At 49.8% G+C, this 17,680-nt stretch overlaps 2 protein-coding genes across 3 annotated transcripts in view; one reads left to right on the top strand and one right to left on the bottom strand.

The window, feature by feature from the left end:
• The window catches only part of WDR62 (WD repeat domain 62), a 55,380-nt gene extending 54,659 nt beyond the window's left edge, over nucleotides 1–721 (bottom strand). The window contains exon 1 of one of the 2 annotated variants that reach the window (XM_075016642.1): nucleotides 545–721. In XM_075016642.1, the coding sequence (XP_074872743.1) occupies nucleotides 545–550 (6 nt within the window). In that variant the 5' untranslated portion in view covers nucleotides 551–721. The remainder of the gene's footprint in view (nucleotides 1–544) is intronic. The other variant, XM_075016641.1, reaches the window with a different exon arrangement.
• A 561-nt stretch (nucleotides 722–1,282) lies between these two features.
• On the top strand, nucleotides 1,283–16,827 carry THAP8 (THAP domain containing 8). The gene is made up of 4 exons (XM_075016644.1): nucleotides 1,283–1,466; nucleotides 3,143–3,335; nucleotides 5,419–6,513; nucleotides 14,737–16,827. The coding sequence occupies exons 1-4, from the start codon at nucleotides 1,384–1,386 to the stop codon at nucleotides 14,881–14,883; spliced, it is 1,518 nt and encodes a 505-aa protein (XP_074872745.1). The 5' UTR covers nucleotides 1,283–1,383; the 3' UTR covers nucleotides 14,884–16,827.
• Nucleotides 16,828–17,680: the final 853 nt, after the last annotated feature.

Genomic DNA, 17,680 nt, shown 5'->3' with positions numbered 1-17,680 from the left:
AACCTACTACCCATTAATTTCATTTGGTGTCCTCTAGTTCTTATATTATGGGAACAAGTAAATAACTTTTCAATATTCACTTTCTCCACACCATTCATGATTTTATATACCTCTATCATATCGCCCCTCAATCTCCTCTTTTCTAGACTGAAAAGTCCCAGTCTCTCTATCCTCTCCTCACACGGGACCCTTTTCAAACCCTTAATCATTTTAGTTGCCCTTTTCTGAACCTTTTCTAATGCCGGTATATCTTTTTTGAGGTGAGGAGACCACATCTGCACGCAGTACTCAAGATGTGGGCGTACCGTAGTTTTATACAGGGGAAGTATGATATTCTTTGTCTTATTCTCTATCCCTTTTTTAATAATTCCTAACATCCTATTTGCTTTACTGACTGCTGCTGCACACTGCGTGGATGTTTTCAGAGAACTATCCACCATAATTCCAAGATCCCTTTCCTGATCTGTTGTATCTAAATTTGCCCCCGTCACATTGTATGTATAATTGGGGTTATTTTTCCCAATGTGCATTACCTTACACTTACCCACATTAAATTTCATTTGCCATTTTGCTGCCCAATCACTCAGTTTGCTGAGATCTTTTTGAAGTTCTTCACAATCTACTTTGGGTTTGACTGTCCTGAACAGCTTGGTATCATCTGCAAACTTTGCCACCTCACTGCTTACCCCTTTCTGGGGCAACGGGGTGATGCTACCTGGCTTCAGAACCTTCGCATGAGCCAGGACACGTCCCAGGAGCTGTGTCACTGTCTGGCACCTGCACTGAGGCATCAGGACACCACCATACTGCCTACACTCCCCCTCGAGAAGCAAGTCGCAGTTGCACTATGGAAAATGCCCGCCCAACTCACCCCCCCGCGAGGTGACACCGCCCAGCCCAGCCCGGCCCCCGTCCCACCCCCCCCGCGAGGTGACACCGCCCAGCCCGGCCCCCGTCCCACCCCCCCCCCAGGTGACACCGCCCAGCCCGGCCCCCGTCCCACCCACCCCCGAGGTGAAACCGCCCAGCCCGGCCCCGCTCCCACTCGCCCCTCCCTGGGGTAACACCGCCCAACTCACCCCCCCCCCGAGGTGACACCGCCCAGCCCGGCCCCTCTCCCGCCCCCGGCGACGCTCACCAGCCCCGCCCCCACGCCCCTTGCAGCTTTAGCCTGCCGCCCTATTGCCGTGGCAACAAGACCGGCCGCCTCAGACCGGGTCTGGCTCCGCCCCCTCCCCCTTGCAGCGCATGCGCGTCCTCGGTGGTGTAGGAAGAGGGGCTACCCCCAATGCGTCGCCACGCATAAGGCCACCTTGCGTGCGGCCGCGGCCCCGGTCACGTGCGAGGGGGGCCGGCCCGGCACTGGGCGGTGGGGAAGTGACGATGCCCAAGTACTGCCGGGCTCCGAACTGCTCCAACTCGGCCGGGCAGCGCCGGCCGGGGGGCGAGCGCCTCAGCTTCTACCGGTCAGTGCCGCGCGCGGCGTGACGTCGGCGCGCGTCACGCGCCGGCCTGTGGCGTCACGCGCGGGGCGCCCTCCCCTCCCCCTGCCGGAGTAGCGCGCGCCGGCAAGGGCAGGGGAGCGGGGCTGGGGGGAACCGCTGGGGGCGGTTGGTGTGGCAGGCAGTGAGCTGAGGTGAAGGACTGTGGAGGGGCAGAGCACGGGGGTGGGGGGATGGAGTCGGGGCAGAACACGGGGAGTGGGAGGTGGTGGTGTGAGGGAGAGGGTTATGGGGGGGAGGATACATCTGGGGAGAGTCTGGGGTCAGGAGGTAGTGGGGTGAGTGGGAGAACTGTAAAGGAGGTGGGGGGTGAGGGAAAGTATTGTGGAGGGGGCAGGACACAATGGGGCGGTTGGGGCAGGAGGCAAGGGGGTGAGAGGGAGGACTGGGGGCATCAGGAGGTAGTGGGGGTGGTCTGGGGGCAGGTGGTGGTGGTGGCGGGGTGCGGGAGAGGACGATGGAGGGGTCAGGACTCAGTGGGTAGTGGTCCAGGGGCAGTATGTAGTGGGCTGAGGGAGAGGATGGGGGTGGGAGCAGGAGGCAGTGCGGGTGGGGCAGCAGGGTGAGGAGGAGGGCTGTTGGGGAGTCAGGTAGACCATACTGGGATGAAGTGCGTGGGGGAGGTGATGGCACACATTAAAGAGGATTGTTGTCTGACATGATTATAGGAGAGCACAATGTGACATGTTAATAGAGGAAGTAGAGTTTCCCTCCCCCATTAACAGAAGAGTGCTGTCCATGGGCCACCTGGTGAATGTTGCCAGGTGCTATATGTCACTTTCATGGAAAGTAGACCCTGTACCTGACAGCAATGAGTGCCTGGGACTGTAGTGTTACAGGGGTGCTTATGATGCCTTGGTGTGGTCCTAGGCACAGTGAGCTTTTGGGATGGGGCGAGGAAATGTGCTATGAAGCACTAGACTCCTTCATTGCATCTGTGCCTATGGAATCCTCGCAACTGCTTTTCAGTGAGCATGCTGCAGAATTTATATGTTATATAATATAATCTATCAGATTGTGGAACAATTGCAAAGACACGTTGAATCTGGTCCCTCCTGACCTATTGGGCTGCACCATTGCCCAATACCTCATGATTCAGAGGAAGGCAAAAAAGTGCCCACCTATAATACACCTGTGCTTGTACCAAGGTTTCCTGCCTGAGCCCTGCAGTAATCAGCTGCTGCCGTCAGCACTGAGATTTGATTGTCCCACCTTAGCAACCATTTAAAAAAAAAAAAGAATTGGGAGACTTGGATTACTCCCTGCAGGTAGTTCAGTAGCAGCCATCCCTCTCACCGAAGGCAGAATTGTTTGCAGCAGGGCTGGTTGTTTTGTTTTTTATTGCTATCTGTTTGAACCCATGCAGCCTACTGCCTTGGGAGGTAGGGGAAGGAAGCTCAGGATCTCAAGTATTTGGAATTTAGAACTGTCACGGGATATTCAGACCTCTCCAGCAGAATCCTGGATTCTGCTGCTATATCTTTGAGCACAGTTATCTCTTGGATGATTTGGGAGAACTGGGCCAAGAACAGTGCCCAGGGAGTCATAGGTTCTTTTCATATTTCTGAGGCTGACTTGCTGCTTTAATTAGGCAAATGTCTTCAGCTTTCTATCTGAAGACCTCTTTGATGTCCATGCAGGTTTCCCTTGCATAACCCAGAACGACTCCGCCAATGGCTGTCTCAGATGAACCAGGAAAAATGGATACCCACCAGATACCAGCATTTATGCAGCGAACATTTTGCTCCATCGTGCTTTGAGTACAGGTGGGGTGTTCGCTATCTAAAGCCTGATGCTATTCCCACCATCTTTCAACTGTCTGAAACCCCGCTGGTAAGTCCTTGGTCATCAGTTGATGTTGGGATTCATTGTGGAATGCTTGGGAGAGAATTGACTTGGGAGGAAGCATGACTGAGTAGCTAGTCTTTAGGATTGAGCTCTGTTTCTTTGGGAAGGAATTATCCCAATTTTAGTAGTTTGGGAAATTGAGGCACAGAAATATAAAGGGACTTAACATAAGAGATTCTGAGTTATATTCTCAAACCTGATAGTGGGGTCTCGTGATCAGAACATGTGGGACTGGGACTCGGGGCTCTTATTTTTTGTTCTTAGCTTTATTACTGACTCTGGTGAATCTCTCTCGTTCTCCATAGCCTAGTTATCCCAACAAATAGGAAGAATTATATTGACCATTTTCTGGGGATCCTGTGAAGCTTTGGGTTCCTCATTGGTAGCTTGAAACAAGGTGTTTATTAGTGGTATGCTTCTGGGAAGATGATCAGAAATAGGTCTAGTTATTGCTAGGCAGCCTGCCCACACCTATTTGCTTGTTCATCCAGCTATTGACAGTCTGTCAGGCCCTTAACTCCCAGAGCAAGTAACAGAGTAAACAAGAAGGCTAATGGCAATGGAGGTAAATAATTGCCTAACTGGAACAGGGAGGGGAGGAGCCTGTGGCTCTGTCTGACAGTGCATGCCTGTGCAGGGTGTTGGAGAAGAGGGCAGGAGTGATGACTCAGGGCCCCAGAGGCAGGCCTTTGACCATCCCTACAAAGCTCAAGGAACTAGTAATGCTATTGAGAATCAGACCCATAGGAAAACAAAAGACTTCTGGCACTGATCTGAGTTTAAAGTGCTGTTTTTAACAACTGCTTAAGCCTCCCTCTGGTGTCAGAGGCCATCCCAGCTGGCACAGAGCAGGTGTAAAGACTCTGCATGCGAAACCTGTCATGGGGCTAGATTGGGCATGGCCAGAGCACACAACTCTGTTCTCATGGGATAGGAGTGAGGCCTCTCTTTAAGTGCCAGTACCCTGCAGCAGCAGGAGGAGGAGCTGCAAGCCTTGTAAGCTTAAGTCAGGGAAGCCAGGATCAGATCTGGCCCTCTGGCTTTGCCTGATGCTGGGACAGGGGGTCTGCTACAAGTGCCATTGCTCCCCACGTGCCCCTCCCACAGCTGTGCAAACAGCAGTGTGAGGAAGTGCTGCCTGTAGGCTTTTCCCCTATCACACTGATTTTCTGAAATCATGGCCAATAGAAGAAGCGGGGGGTGGAGGGAGAGAGTGAGAGAGAGCCATTGACATCCCCAGGGAACTGCGCAGGTAAGCACCCCCACCATCACCCAAGTCTCACACTGCTCCTGAATCCCCTGCTCCAGCATCCCCCACCTACTCAGCCCCCCACTCTGCTCTGTACCTTCCACGCCTATCCCCAGCTAGCTTCTGCGTTCCTCCTCCTGTCCAGACTCCCACCTGGCTCCTGCATTCCCCACCCTCTCAGCCCTCCCACCCCAAGCATGCTCATGCACCCTACCTCCTGCCCAAACCCCTACGCTGCTCCTGCATTCTACCACCCTTCCATCCCCAGCCCATTCGTGCATCCTTCCTCCTCTCCTGACCCCACATTCCAACCTGGCTTCCTGGCAGCCCCCTCCCACACATGACACCTAATTTTTGGCTCCACCCAGAGCCTAGGAGGCCCAAAACACTTCTAGCCTAGGCCTTCCTTGGCTCTGGGGCTGGTGTGCAAGGGGAATGAAGGAAATGTCTTTTTTTCCCCGCTTATCAGTCGGGGAGCCACTTTTTCTTCTTTTGTGTGGCCCCTGGCCCAAAAAAGGTTCTCCATCCCTGTCAGAGGCCCTGCAGAGGGCAGATGGGGTTGCAGCCAGAGTGCACTGTTCTTTGTCCAGTGTCTGCTCCACAGAAAACCATAGGAAAAAGAGCATAGCATAGAGCAGCCCTGAAGCTGCAGTAATGGCCACTGAAAGCTAGATGGGGCTCTCCCACAGCAAAGGAGAATGCAAAGGGAGCTTCTAGACCCCTCATCTTCCCTCCAAAACCAGGGCAGGTAATTGTGCCCCTTCACTGCTGCATTGTTCTTCAGAGGCAAACACATGTTTTTTCTTCCGTGGCTTGCAGAAAAGGGAGAATCCTGCGAGGTCCTCCTGTGAAACACAAGCCAAAAAGCTGATTGTTGAGAGCAGTACAGACAAGACATCTCAAGGGCCACAGGCCATGGCTGTTCACCCCACTCAGGACACACTGGAGGCTCTGGCCATAGCTATCGACCCAGGTCTGTCCTCTGCCCCAATCTATGTGGAAGCTCAGCCCTCTGTCTCAGATCTGGACCTCCAAGCCCTCTCCTCCCCGCTGGTCGGGGCAGTGAACCTGATGCCTCTCATTCAGATTGTGGAGCCACTTAATGCTGTGGCACTGGCTGTGGCCTCCCCTTCTGAGGGTGTAGAGTCCATCCCTCTCCATCTCTCAAGCCAACCGTTCCCTCCTGCTGTGGAGCAGCACTTGGATTTCTCTGTTGAGGCCACTCCAGACCCTTTCGTGGCAGATGTGCCTGAGCAGTTTGCCACAGAGAACATGGTCTCTTGTGAGGATGCTGCTGTGATGGAGCAACCTGAAGGCCCCTTCGCTGCTGAGCAGCCGCATACACTGGTGGCCACAGTGGACCAGCAGGAGATCTCTGACCAGGGCACTCTTTTCATTGAGAATGTGTCCATCCAGCCCTTCCTGGAAACCGACCCTTCCACTGCTGCTGTCCTCAGCTCCCTGCAGGTGTCGACCACCCAGATGGTCGCCTATTTCGAGACCATCCCCACAGCGCCAGTTGTGTCCTCCGGTGCCATGGGGCCACTGACTTGCAGTGCCTCTCCTCCTGAGACTGTGCTGTCCTCTGCCCTGACGGTGCCCATTGTCTCCACTGTGCCCATTGTCTCGAACTATGCCACTGGCTCCCTGGATGATGACTCTTCCTCCTCCACCATTGAGGTGGAGCTCTGTGCTGAAAACCTGGAGGAGCAGCTAGAGGAGCACCGCTACCACAAAAACGAACTGACCACTGAGCAGCTGGTCGACCTGGTGATGGGCTTGCAGAAGAAGGTTAAGGTCCTGCAGCAGAGGCACCGGCGTCACTGCACCAAACTGGAAGCCATGGAGGGCATCGTGGAGCAGCTGAGGAAGGAGAGTCTGGTGTCAGAGGAGAAGCTCAGGCTTCTGGAGATGGTAGGTTGGCCTTATCTAAGGAGAGAGAGGGGCGTGGGCTTGGCTATCTGTTTTTCTGTCTAAGGGTCTGTTGAGATGCTTTCTGGGTATGTCACCAACACACTCCCTTAGCATGAGAGAGTCTTGTTTATCCCTGCTGTATGTCAGCTTTCTGAAACTACCAGCCTCTGGGAGCACAGTTTCTGCCTTCCAGGTCTGCACAGGCCCTGCTGTCTTTGTACAGGTTAGTGTGAAACATGCACAAACTTCAAGTCCTAGGCATGTACCTAGCCTTGCTTTCTGAACACTGGCAGCTTTTAGATCCACCGTTCCCAAGATGTAGCTTGGGGCTTCAACTCCAGGTCACCTCTCTCTATCTCTGTCTGACAGCCACCCACTTTAGTTATCTGTATTGGTAATCTTTTTCTTGTTTTTTTTTAACTATGGACAGAAATGGTAGTGATAGTGGGTGAGAATGTTGGAAACAAATTGTAACAGATAAAACAAAATCAGAAAATGCTTTCTAGGTAGTAAATGTAACACAAGGTATAAAATCCACCAATGAACACCCTTGGCAGTGCTCCTCGCATCCTTGCCAAAGAAATCATAACTGACCCCAAGTGCTTTCCTCTGTGTTTTCACCCAGTATGGTTAATCAAGGCCCTTGTTAGCTTGTTCTTACAGCTTGAAGGAATAAGGGGGGGATAGGTTTTATAAATGCCCCACCTAGAAATAATTCTCCAAACCATTGTTTTAGTTTGCAAACTGGATAAACCCCCACTATGGCTTGTTCTTACTAGTCTGCTGCTTTCCCATTGATTTCACATTTCTCCATTAGTATTCAACTCAGTATGTGAATGGCCTCCATTATGAAACTTACAATACTTCATTTACATGTAGCCAGACCAGAGAGAGAAACCTTTCTTACCTCTTGTCTGGTGAAACTAGGACAAGCTACCTTATGTTGCTTTAAAAACATAATTTTTGTACAGGAATTTAACTCTTTAAGTACCCCCTGTATATGCATCTCACTATGATCAAAGGGACCAGTATGAAGCACAGTAGAAACAGTACAGAGACCTTTGATGAACTATCATGTAAATACCAGACCCATGGCATTCCTGTGACATTTATGCCCTCTGCCAATTGGCAGCTTGTGGTCCCTGGGTCTCATTAATATATGCATACATGGGTGTGATTGCAGGTCGCGTAGGTGTACCAATGCTGATTGCTCTTAAAGAGTCAGGAAGTGTCATGGCAAGCTACATAAACCCACCTGAGCTCTCCAGTACACACTTGTACATTGTGTGCTGCAGCATCCTGATTTCTGTTTTCACTAGGCTAGCTGGAGTACAGCTACAAGACAAATGTGGCTGCAGTGTAGACATACCCAGAGGACTATCTTGGTAGCATCCGGGCACCTTACAACCTTTCATGTCCTTTGAGGGAGGGCAGGGCTCTTATTTCCTGCGCACAGGTTGGGAACTGAGACACAGAGATGCTAAGTGGCTTGCAGGAGGTCACACGGGAAGTCTGGCAGCGTAAGGAACTGAACCCTGCTCTCCCAAGCTGTAAGCTAGTGCTCTAACTAGTGGAGAAGTGGGTTGGGGTAGAGGGCTTTTCCTGCAAGCAGGAGTTTATGCGCTAAACTGAACCGCTAACTCCCACGTCTCTCTCACCTAGAACCCATTGGTCCAGTGGGACTAAGTATTCCCCTCTTACCTGCTGTGGTGAGGATGAAGGCACCTTGGCAGGGGAAGCTGTGACACTTTTCCGGTTTACGCAGCATTACCAGGGTGAATACTACCACTCACTTTCTGGAGGCGGGCACTCTCTCTGTGCCGCACCAGGGGACACTCTCCCTGGCCACTAACTGCTAGCAGCACTGGCTCCCCTCTTTGGGCTCTGCATGCCCCCTCTTTCCCAATGCAGACTAGCAGTTTACACACCCTGCTTAGTGACACTTCAGTGCCCAGTTCCCTAGCTCCTGGACACCTTCAGTATGCACCAGTCCACTGCCTCCATACCACAGTTCAGTGGCTTTCCCTCATTCATTGCTCTCCTTAGACTTGTCTGGAGTACAACCCAATGATGGGCAACCACAGCCTCGGTCAGCTGCATGAGTGGCCCCCCTCCACCTCAGTGGGGCTCAGCAGCCCATGGCTCATTGGGGTTCCACCTGGTTCTCGCTCTGGCCCCACTCCTCCCCCACAGAGTTGGAACAGCTGCAAACAGCTGATTTGTGGCATTCCAGCTCTGGAGGGGAAGGGGAGGAGCAGATACAAAGTGTGATCAGGTGATATGTGCACTCCCAAAGTGCAGGGGTCAGGGAGAGGTAGGAAATGCAGGGCTCTGGTCTCCTGTGCATGAGAGGCGCATTGAAGAGTGGGGAAGCCAGGGGGTCCATGGGCCTAAGTTGGAGCCCCAGAGGGCTGCCCATGGGCTGCAGGTTGCCCACCAGTGGTATAACCTCATTAAAGTTTATTTATCAGAGCTGGAGGTAAAGATTCAAACTATGGGCAGCTATAAGGGTTTGGAACTGTAAGGTTACAAGTCAGAGACAAACATAAAACACAATTTATACCCTCTATTTATTAACCAGTTACTGTCCTGTGTGGTAAGGGGTTTCTCATCCAAATCAGCCTTGAATATTGCTCATCAAGCCTAGAAGGCTCGGATCCGCAATTTATGAGACAGTCCCCACTAGCAGAGTCACTTCTCCTCTTTATCCCCTTCTCGTAGACAGTTGTGGATTATGGTCCCTTGTCCCAGGTGCCCCTTCTTCAGAACCTTTGATCGCAGTTCTTTAGTCTTTGTAAATGCTGATTCCTGGTTCTGGCCCAGACTGCAGAAGGAAGCTGGCTCTGTGCATGTTCAGTGGTGTTCACGTAGCTCTGAGACCCACCTTGCCTCAGGTGACAAATTTTGTCTCAATAGCTTTGAAACCTAAAATTTGTCATTTTGCATCTCTCTAGAACTGTGCTATAGAAACACCTTGCTGCCACCCCGACAACAGTCAGTCAGTTCTGAGGTTTTGGTAGAGATCCCATGTGACCCTTTTGGTGAGCTATTGAGAAGATGGTCAGACACAGGGCATCAGACAGTAGAACTTCAGTGTTATGAACACCAGAGTTACAAAATGATCAGTTAGCCACATGCCTCATTTGGAACCAGAAACATGCAGTCAGGCGTCGTCAGAGACAAAATGAAAAAAGCAAAGACATTAAATGAGCTACTAAAAGTAAAGGGAAAGCAGCATCTTTTGCATACGAAAATTTCAGAGCTGTATTGAGTCAGTGTTCATTTGTGAACTCTTGAAAGAACAGCCATAAAGTTTCGTTCACCGTTGCGAACAGCCTCCATACCTGAAGTGCTCATAACTCTGAGGTTCTGCCTAGACGTGTCTGTGGCTACATCTTCACTAAAAACGCTGCACCGGCACAGCTGCACCACTTCCTTGTGTGGTTGTAGTGAATCTCTATGCTAGATTCTCCCCAAGGAGCAGTGACTACCTAAGAATGGTGGTACTGGGTCAGAGCAAAGGTCCATCTTGCCCAGTATCCTGTCTTCCAAGAATGGCCAATGCCAAGTGCTTTAGAGGTAATGAGTAGAACAGGTAATCATCAAGTGATCATCTCCTGTTGCCCATTCCCAGCTTCTGGCAAGAGGCTTGGAATGCTTCAGAGCATGGCTTTTCATCCCTGCCCAACCTGGCTAATAGCCATGCTGCCAGGCTGGGTCACAGAGATCCCCCTGAGACTGCTACTTCATGGGCTGATTATACTGCTAAGCACACCTATGAGTCCCCTGGGGCACCCCACCAGCTTAGCCTGAAGCCAAAGCTCTTTTGTCCTGCAGCAGAGGCACAGAATTGGGGTTCACAGCCAATAGCAGAGCAATATGTACAAAGAGAGCAGCTAGGCTCTGGGAAGGCTCAGTCATGGGGAACTGGACACAGAAGCCAGGTGCACAGCCCCTGTGAGACCAAAACCCCAGATAAATCTGTCTTTACTCTGTATAAAAGTTGTTACAGAGCAAGCACGTAAGTTGTTCTCTCCCTTTATCAATGAACGAGAGAGATGCGCAGCTGTTATGCCCCACAAGAAGCAATTATTTACCTTGAGTTTAATAATGAACACAATTGTATTAAATATAAAAAGTAGGATTGAAGTTGTTGCAAGCAATAACAGATAAAAGTAAGTTACAAAGCGAAATAAAACAAAACTTGCCAGCTAAGCTTAATACTCTGAGGCTGTGTCTAGACTAGCCCCCAACTTGGAAAGGATCATGTTAATTCAGGTGTTGGGAAATTACTAAAGAAGTGCTGCAGCGCATATGCAGCACTTCATTAGGCTAAATCTCCCCCGCGGCAACTCTGAAGTGCTGGCTTGCCTGTAGCTGCAGGTCAGCAGTGGGTACTTCAGAGTCCCTTTGGGGGGCACTTTGAAGTACCTGTGGCTGACCCACAGCTGCTCGCAAGCTGGCACTTGGAAGTTTAACACTTGGAAGTTGCAGTGAGGGAGATTTAGCCTAATGAAGTGCTGCATATGCACCACAGTACTTCATTAGTAATCTCCCAACACCCGAATTAACATGCCCCCTTTGAAGTTGGGGGCTAGTCTAGACACAGCCTGAGAAACTTGTTACAGGCAGTTCCTTATTCTAAGAGTATTTCTGATAATCTTTTCTCACAAGCTAGATAGTCTCCTAACTTGGGCCCGATCCTTTCCCCTGTGGTGTATCCAAGCAGTCATCAGGGTCTTAAGCAGGGGGTTTCTTGGTGTCTCTCAGCCCCCACATTGTTTGGTCTCCTGCCTATAAATAGATTTTATACATGGTGGGAATCCTTTGTGTTCCATTTCAAACTTTTCCTCCTCCCATGGGAAAGTACCACATTCAAAATGGGGTTCCAGCATCAGGTAACGGGGCCACATGTCTTGGGAGAATCATCATAATCCAGGTCTTACAGGAAGAGCATCACTAATTACAGATCATTGTCCTGAGCACCAGGCCTGTAAGCTCCTTGAGTACTGCCTTCATTGGAACATCTAGCTATAAAAACAGGGTTATATTTCATATTTCTGATTTCAAATACAGGAATGATACATGCACACAAATAGAATATATACATTCAGCAGATTACATGCTAAGTGTGTAAAGCATATTCGAGTTATGCATATTCATATTCAAAAGCATATTTCCACAAAGAATATAGGTGTGTGATGTCACTGCTGCTGACAGACCCCATCCTTCACGAACTTATGTAGTTCTTTTTTTGAGCCCTGGTATAGTCTTGGCCTTCACAACATCCCCTGACAAAGAGTTCCACAGGTTGACTGATTGCATGTAGAATTCTGTCACCCTAGCAGTATCCACACCAGGGTTTATTTGAACTTAACTACATCATTAGGTGTGGCTTTTTCATACCTCTGAGCTGTCTAGCATAGATCTGGCCTGTGGGGCAGGATGTCTCTGCTCTGGATGAATGGTAATCTTGTCTTTCACAGCTTTCAGTCCAGCGGTGAATTGATGTAGAAGAGTAAGCAGAACCTTCTTTGATTCTTGGGGCAGGGAATTGCCACAATAAAAAAACAAAAAGTCTGGACTCAGCCATTCAGGAATAGGGGTTATGGGAAAGGCAGTTGAAGCAGAATGCTGTCACTTTAAGGTCTGTGTTATCCTGGCCAGACTAAGATAATAGAATCGTAGAAGATTAGTGCAGGGAGAGACCTCAGGAGGTCGTCTAGTGCAGTGTTTCTCAACCCTTTTTTATAATGTACCTCTTTAAAATATATATATAGATAGATAGATATAGTACCTCCAGTACCCACAGTTTTCAGCTGTGCAAAATCTTTTGCTACCGTTGCAGCACGTTCGTTTGTTTAAACAACTTAATTGTAATTGGTTTGAAAGAAATTGCTTATAGGCAACAAACTTGCCATCGTACTTATAATTGTGCAAAGAGGATAAATAAAAAGAAAAATCAGATGCAGGTAAAATAAAGTTCAATTTTTTATTCATACATATGTATATGTTTTTATGCAAACATCAATGAACAGTGATAGTGAAATTACAATAAAAGTTATAATTAATGCAATATTTGAGCTTGTTTGGATAAAATCACGTGTTCAAACCTAGGTCCCAGACTGCTGGGGGCCACAATTAAATCAATGTTTCTGATACAGTTTCCTGTGTACCACCTTCTTCCAAATCTGCAGTTTTATTCTTTGTTTTCACAAGACATTGGTCCATTTTAAACCCTTTTAGTTGTAATTATAAAAACTAAACTAAAGTTGTACAGATAGCAATTTTATCACTTACTTCAGATAACCAGCATAATATTCCAGAGCCAGGCACTGCCAACTCCCCACTTTAGCCCAATCCCCCTTCCCTCCTCCAGAGCTAGGCACCCCCAGCTCCCTGCTCTAACCCAATCCCCCTCCCCTCCTCCAGAGCTAGGCACCCCCAGCTCCCTGCTCTAACCCAGTCCCCCTCCCCTTCTCTAGAGCCAGGCAGTCCTAGCCCTCCCCAACCCCCACTTTAACCCAGTTCCCCCTCCTCCAGCGCCAGCTCCCCCCACTGTAATCTAATGCCAGCAACCCACTGGAGCCAGTGCTGCCTCTGCCGCGTGCTTCTCCCTCTGAGTGCTAGGGAGGGACGCATGTGCAGAGTGGCACACAGCACTCTCAAAGCTCCAAGCATTTTATTGCTCAAAGAGCCACATACGGCTCCAGCACGTCCCCCTAGACTTCTCTCGCGTACCTGTAAGGGTTCACGTGCCACACATTGAGAAACACTGACCTAGTGCAACACTGCTCAAGCGGGGCCAACCCCAGCTAAATCATGATATGATGATAATGTCCTGCCTTTAAAAAAATCTGCTGATCTGTTGTCTTGAGGTTTGTCCCCTAGAGAAACAGACCAGAGTGGCTTCCCATATGGCCACTCTTACTCCAGAGTAGCTATAGCACTTGAAATCTATGCCCCACCTTTGTTCCAGAATAACTTCCCATGTTGATGAGCCCTACAATAGCAGGGGTAGGCTCTGAATGGTTGAGCTCTTAAACAGGGGAGAGGCAGTGTCTTTCACTTATAGATCAGTGATTCAAACAGAGGTTTCAGACCCATGCCTGTGGCTCTTCCCACAAACCAGGGCTCTTCCCTGCAGCCTCGGGCAAGAGAGGCCAAGGAATGCACAGGCCACTCAGCCTGAACACCTGTGTCACCCTCTTTCTCTGTGATCTTCTGGACTCTCTATAGGGTTTAGAGGGGAGAGTTCAGCTCACAGGGTCCTATCAGACTTTGGCTTCTCTGCTGAGGCTGCTGATGAGGGGCCTAAGTGCACCTCTGGCTTCTGTGCCCTTGTTGGCTAGCCACTGGGGTAAGACTCATCAAACTAATTTTGTCCAGGGGCCACCAAACAGCTGTCCGATTGGAACATCTCGTTTGCTGTTCCCCCGGGGCTGGATCTAATGAGCCATCTGCAACTAGCAGCACGGTCTAAGGCCTGAAAGGCCCACCAGCCTGATCCACAGTACTTCACAGGCTACCAACAGCACCTGCATGCTAAACTCAGCAACTGAAATTAGCCCAAGTATTTCAGCCTCCAGTAGACTGAACTATCATATGGTACAGGCACCTAATAGGAGGGAACAAGAGGCACCAAGGCTGCAGCTGTGGCAGGGACATAGTTAGGTGGGATAAACTCAGATCATCCTGGCAAGTGATCTGCTCCTCATGCTACAGAGGAAGGCAAAAAATCCCTGAGGTCCTTGCTAGTCAGACCTAGGAAAGGTTCCATCTCAGCCCTATATTTGATGACCAGTTTGACACCGAGCAGCAAGAACCGCCCAGCCAAGCACCAGAGGGAACGTCTACGGCTCAATTCACAACCTTACAGCACTGAGTTTCGGCACCCGGGTCAATTGACTCAAGCTGCGGGGCCAAAATGTAAGTGTAGGTGCTGGGGCAGGAGCCCCAGCTCTGAGACCCACAGTCTTTCAGGGTCTGAGTCTAGGTTCTGCTCCAAGCCTGTCTACACTGCAGTTTTGAGCCCAACATTCTGAGTGAGGTGACCTGGGCCAGCTGTGGCTTTGCTGCTGCTCTTTCATTGCAGGGTAGACGTGCATGCAAGGCAAATGCTTGGTGCCACCTCTCAGCCCTGGCCCATCTTGTCCTGTAAGCAGCGCTGCCTGAAAACATGCCCAGGCAAAATCTTTAACCTCCCCTCTTGCTCTCCCCCAGGCTTGCCTGCAGTCCAGCGCGGTGATGCCAGAAAGCGGCAGCACAGTTGCCATCATCTGCCAGGAGGAAGACCGGGCTCTTGTGTACGCTGTTCCTCAGCTCCCAGACGAAGGGAATGAGAGGATCATTCATGTGGAAGAGCAGTAACCAAGAGACCGGTGCTCTAGAGCCTTCCACTCTGCTTCACTGAGCTGCACATTCAGGGATCACGCAGGTTGCTCTCTCCCCAGCCACAGGAGCGACTGTTGCGCGCTGATGTGGCAGCTGTTCATTCAATGGCCTTAATGCTATGGCACCTTATTTTAGTGGGAAGTGGAGAGGTGGGTTTGTTTCAGGTTGAAATGACTGTTTATAAAGAGTCTTGGGGAAGTAAGTTACAGGCGTTTCCATGCATCTGCCACCCCGAGCATCGGAGCTGTGGGATCCTGCTGTCATGGGGTTAATAACCACTGATTAAAAGCTGAACTTGCCATATTTACTCATGAACTCGCTCTGCCTGCATATAAGCTGGCTCCCTGGGTGGGTGACAATGAAAATGAGTAGGGTATGTGTGTAAGCCAAGCCATCTTGCCCCTTCCTAGGCTGCGGAAATCTCCGCCTTTCAGATCTCTGCTTTGCTGCTGGCCTGGTGTCTTCTGCACCTCTGGTTCTTTTTGGGGCACTAAACCTAATTAACCCCCATGGGTCATCATTTTTATAAGCCACAGCCCCACATTGATGTCTTGGAATCCTAACATAAAGTTCTTGGCCAATGCAGAAGCATCCATGTGGATGGGAAATGGAGTGAGCAGACTGAACCAGCAAAGCTGTGCTGAAAATTCTTAGAATACCAGTATTTGGGTGTCTGAGCTGCAGAGATCCTGGAGGGATGTGGGGGATCTGTGACAGTTAACGCTAACCAGCTGTGTTGTCACTCAAGCTGCTGTAGTTACAAGGCTTTCTGCCCATCCCTGGGATCTCATGCATCCTGGGCATTGTGCCGCTTGCTGTGATATTTAAATGGCTTGTTCTAGTCAGCATTGCCAACCCTCAGTGTTCCCCAGTCATGAGTCATGCACCCCCAAAAATCAGGGGTGGAGCTTTAAAATCACGAGATGATATAAAAATAATAGCTTTGGTGTTCTTTTTGTTTGCCTTCACCTTTTTGAACTTTTAGAGTGCACATGGACACATCTTGAAGCTTTCTCCACTGCTGAGAGGGCCAGAAATCACCATGTATCTACTTGCCTCCAGGAGCTGGGGCTTCAAGGAAAATAATAATGATCATGACTCTTGACAAAACCATGAGAATCAGCAACACTAGGAGACTTGTAATGCTGCAGGCTTTGCAGCTGGGGAGGTGGGCAGGGCTGGTCACTTCAGGGAACATGCAAGTATGCACTGGAACAGCGGAGAGGTTTGGGGCTGCCAGTAGCAGGGGTCATCAGATAGCTTGATAAAGGCTTTGCCAGAGCTGTAGAGTGTCTGGGATAATGTGGGTGAAGGGAGAAGATGGGTGTCTCCTGACCCTGACTCCAGCTTTTTCCAAGCCAGTCCATGGATGTTTAGACCATGACTCCAGGGGGAGTTTTTGTGCTGGGTGCCTCAGCATCGCAGCCAGCTCTGTTCTTGTCTGCAACTCCCTTCTGTACGGTTTTCTGTTGGGAAGACAACGATTCTGCTGCTATTGAAGGTGCTGGTAAAGCTCCCACTGACTTGACTGGGAACAGGATTGGTCCTTGAATTGCAAGTTACCAGGAGAAGAAAAAGCACCTTTAGACCCAAGGATAACTCGTCCGCCAAAAGCTTTAGAGCTAGGCTACCCCCATCCCCACTGTCTCATTGCCAGGGGCTTTCTCTAACTGGCTGTGTAACAAATTCTTGAGGATGTGAATAAATTCTCTTCCACTTTATTTTTTTATTTAAGTTTATTTTTAATATGATAGTCTGCAAATGAAACAGCTGGACTCAAAGGTCAAATGGCAAATGTAGATCCTATTGAATGTGATGGGCGGAGGGGGAAACCTCATCATATTTAAATCTTGATTTGTGTCTATGCCAGAGGGATTGTGTATGCAAAAATAAAAAGCTTTAATAAAAATGAATGATGATGACAAAGAAGTGGAAGTTTCAGCCATTAACATTGTCCTGGGAGAGTTTCCTTCCAGTCTACTGATGTGTTACAATCAAGGGTCAGACTGATTTTTTCCCCTCTTCTATCCAGTGTAAATCAGGAGTAACTTCACGGCAGTCAGTGTGTGGAGTGAGGGGTGCCAGAGCTGGGTCCACACAATGTGTGTACTAGAGCAGGGCTCTCAAGTCTGGACCACAGTTTGGAACCTCGTGGCCCAGTTTGACTGACTTGGTGGAGCATTCCAAAAAGTGCTGGTGGAGAACCCTTGGGGCTTGAGCGCTGAACTGCATCTTCAAAGCACTTTCCCTCTGCCAGCCTGGGCTAGGCTGCAGTCTCCAATGTGCAATGTAGACACACCCTGAGCCATTGGACAATCCAGGACCTGTGGGCACCTTTGGGTGACTAAGTCTCCTGCAGCAAATGATGGCTGCTGGTTCGCTTCCATGTTTTGTTTGGGTTAATGCAAAAGCGTCTGTCCCTCAAGTCCATTATACATCATGCTCTGAGCGCACGTACGTCCCAGACGTTTGAAAGTTGAGCTCCCCATTAAGAAACAAAATCCCAACCCCACATGCATCTGTCACAGCTAGCCCCTCACGCGGTCTCCTTGTCATCCTGCCCACTCTGCAAAACCCAGTTCTGGATCTTCTTCCTTTGAGCCTCTGTCTCCTTTCTGACTTGTGCTGATGAGCAGGAGAATGGTTAATAATTAGGGAGGCAATAGTGCCTAGTGGATAATGAACTGGCCTGAGTCTCAGAAGACCTTGGCTCTTTTTCCAACTCTGCTACTGCGTGAGCTTGGGTCAGTCACACCCTCTTCTCCCGCCCTCT

Source organism: Carettochelys insculpta, chromosome 22, assembly GCF_033958435.1.
Source record: "Carettochelys insculpta isolate YL-2023 chromosome 22, ASM3395843v1, whole genome shotgun sequence".
NCBI lineage: Eukaryota > Metazoa > Chordata > Testudines > Carettochelyidae > Carettochelys > Carettochelys insculpta.
This window is presented reverse-complemented; position numbering and strand designations above follow the sequence as displayed.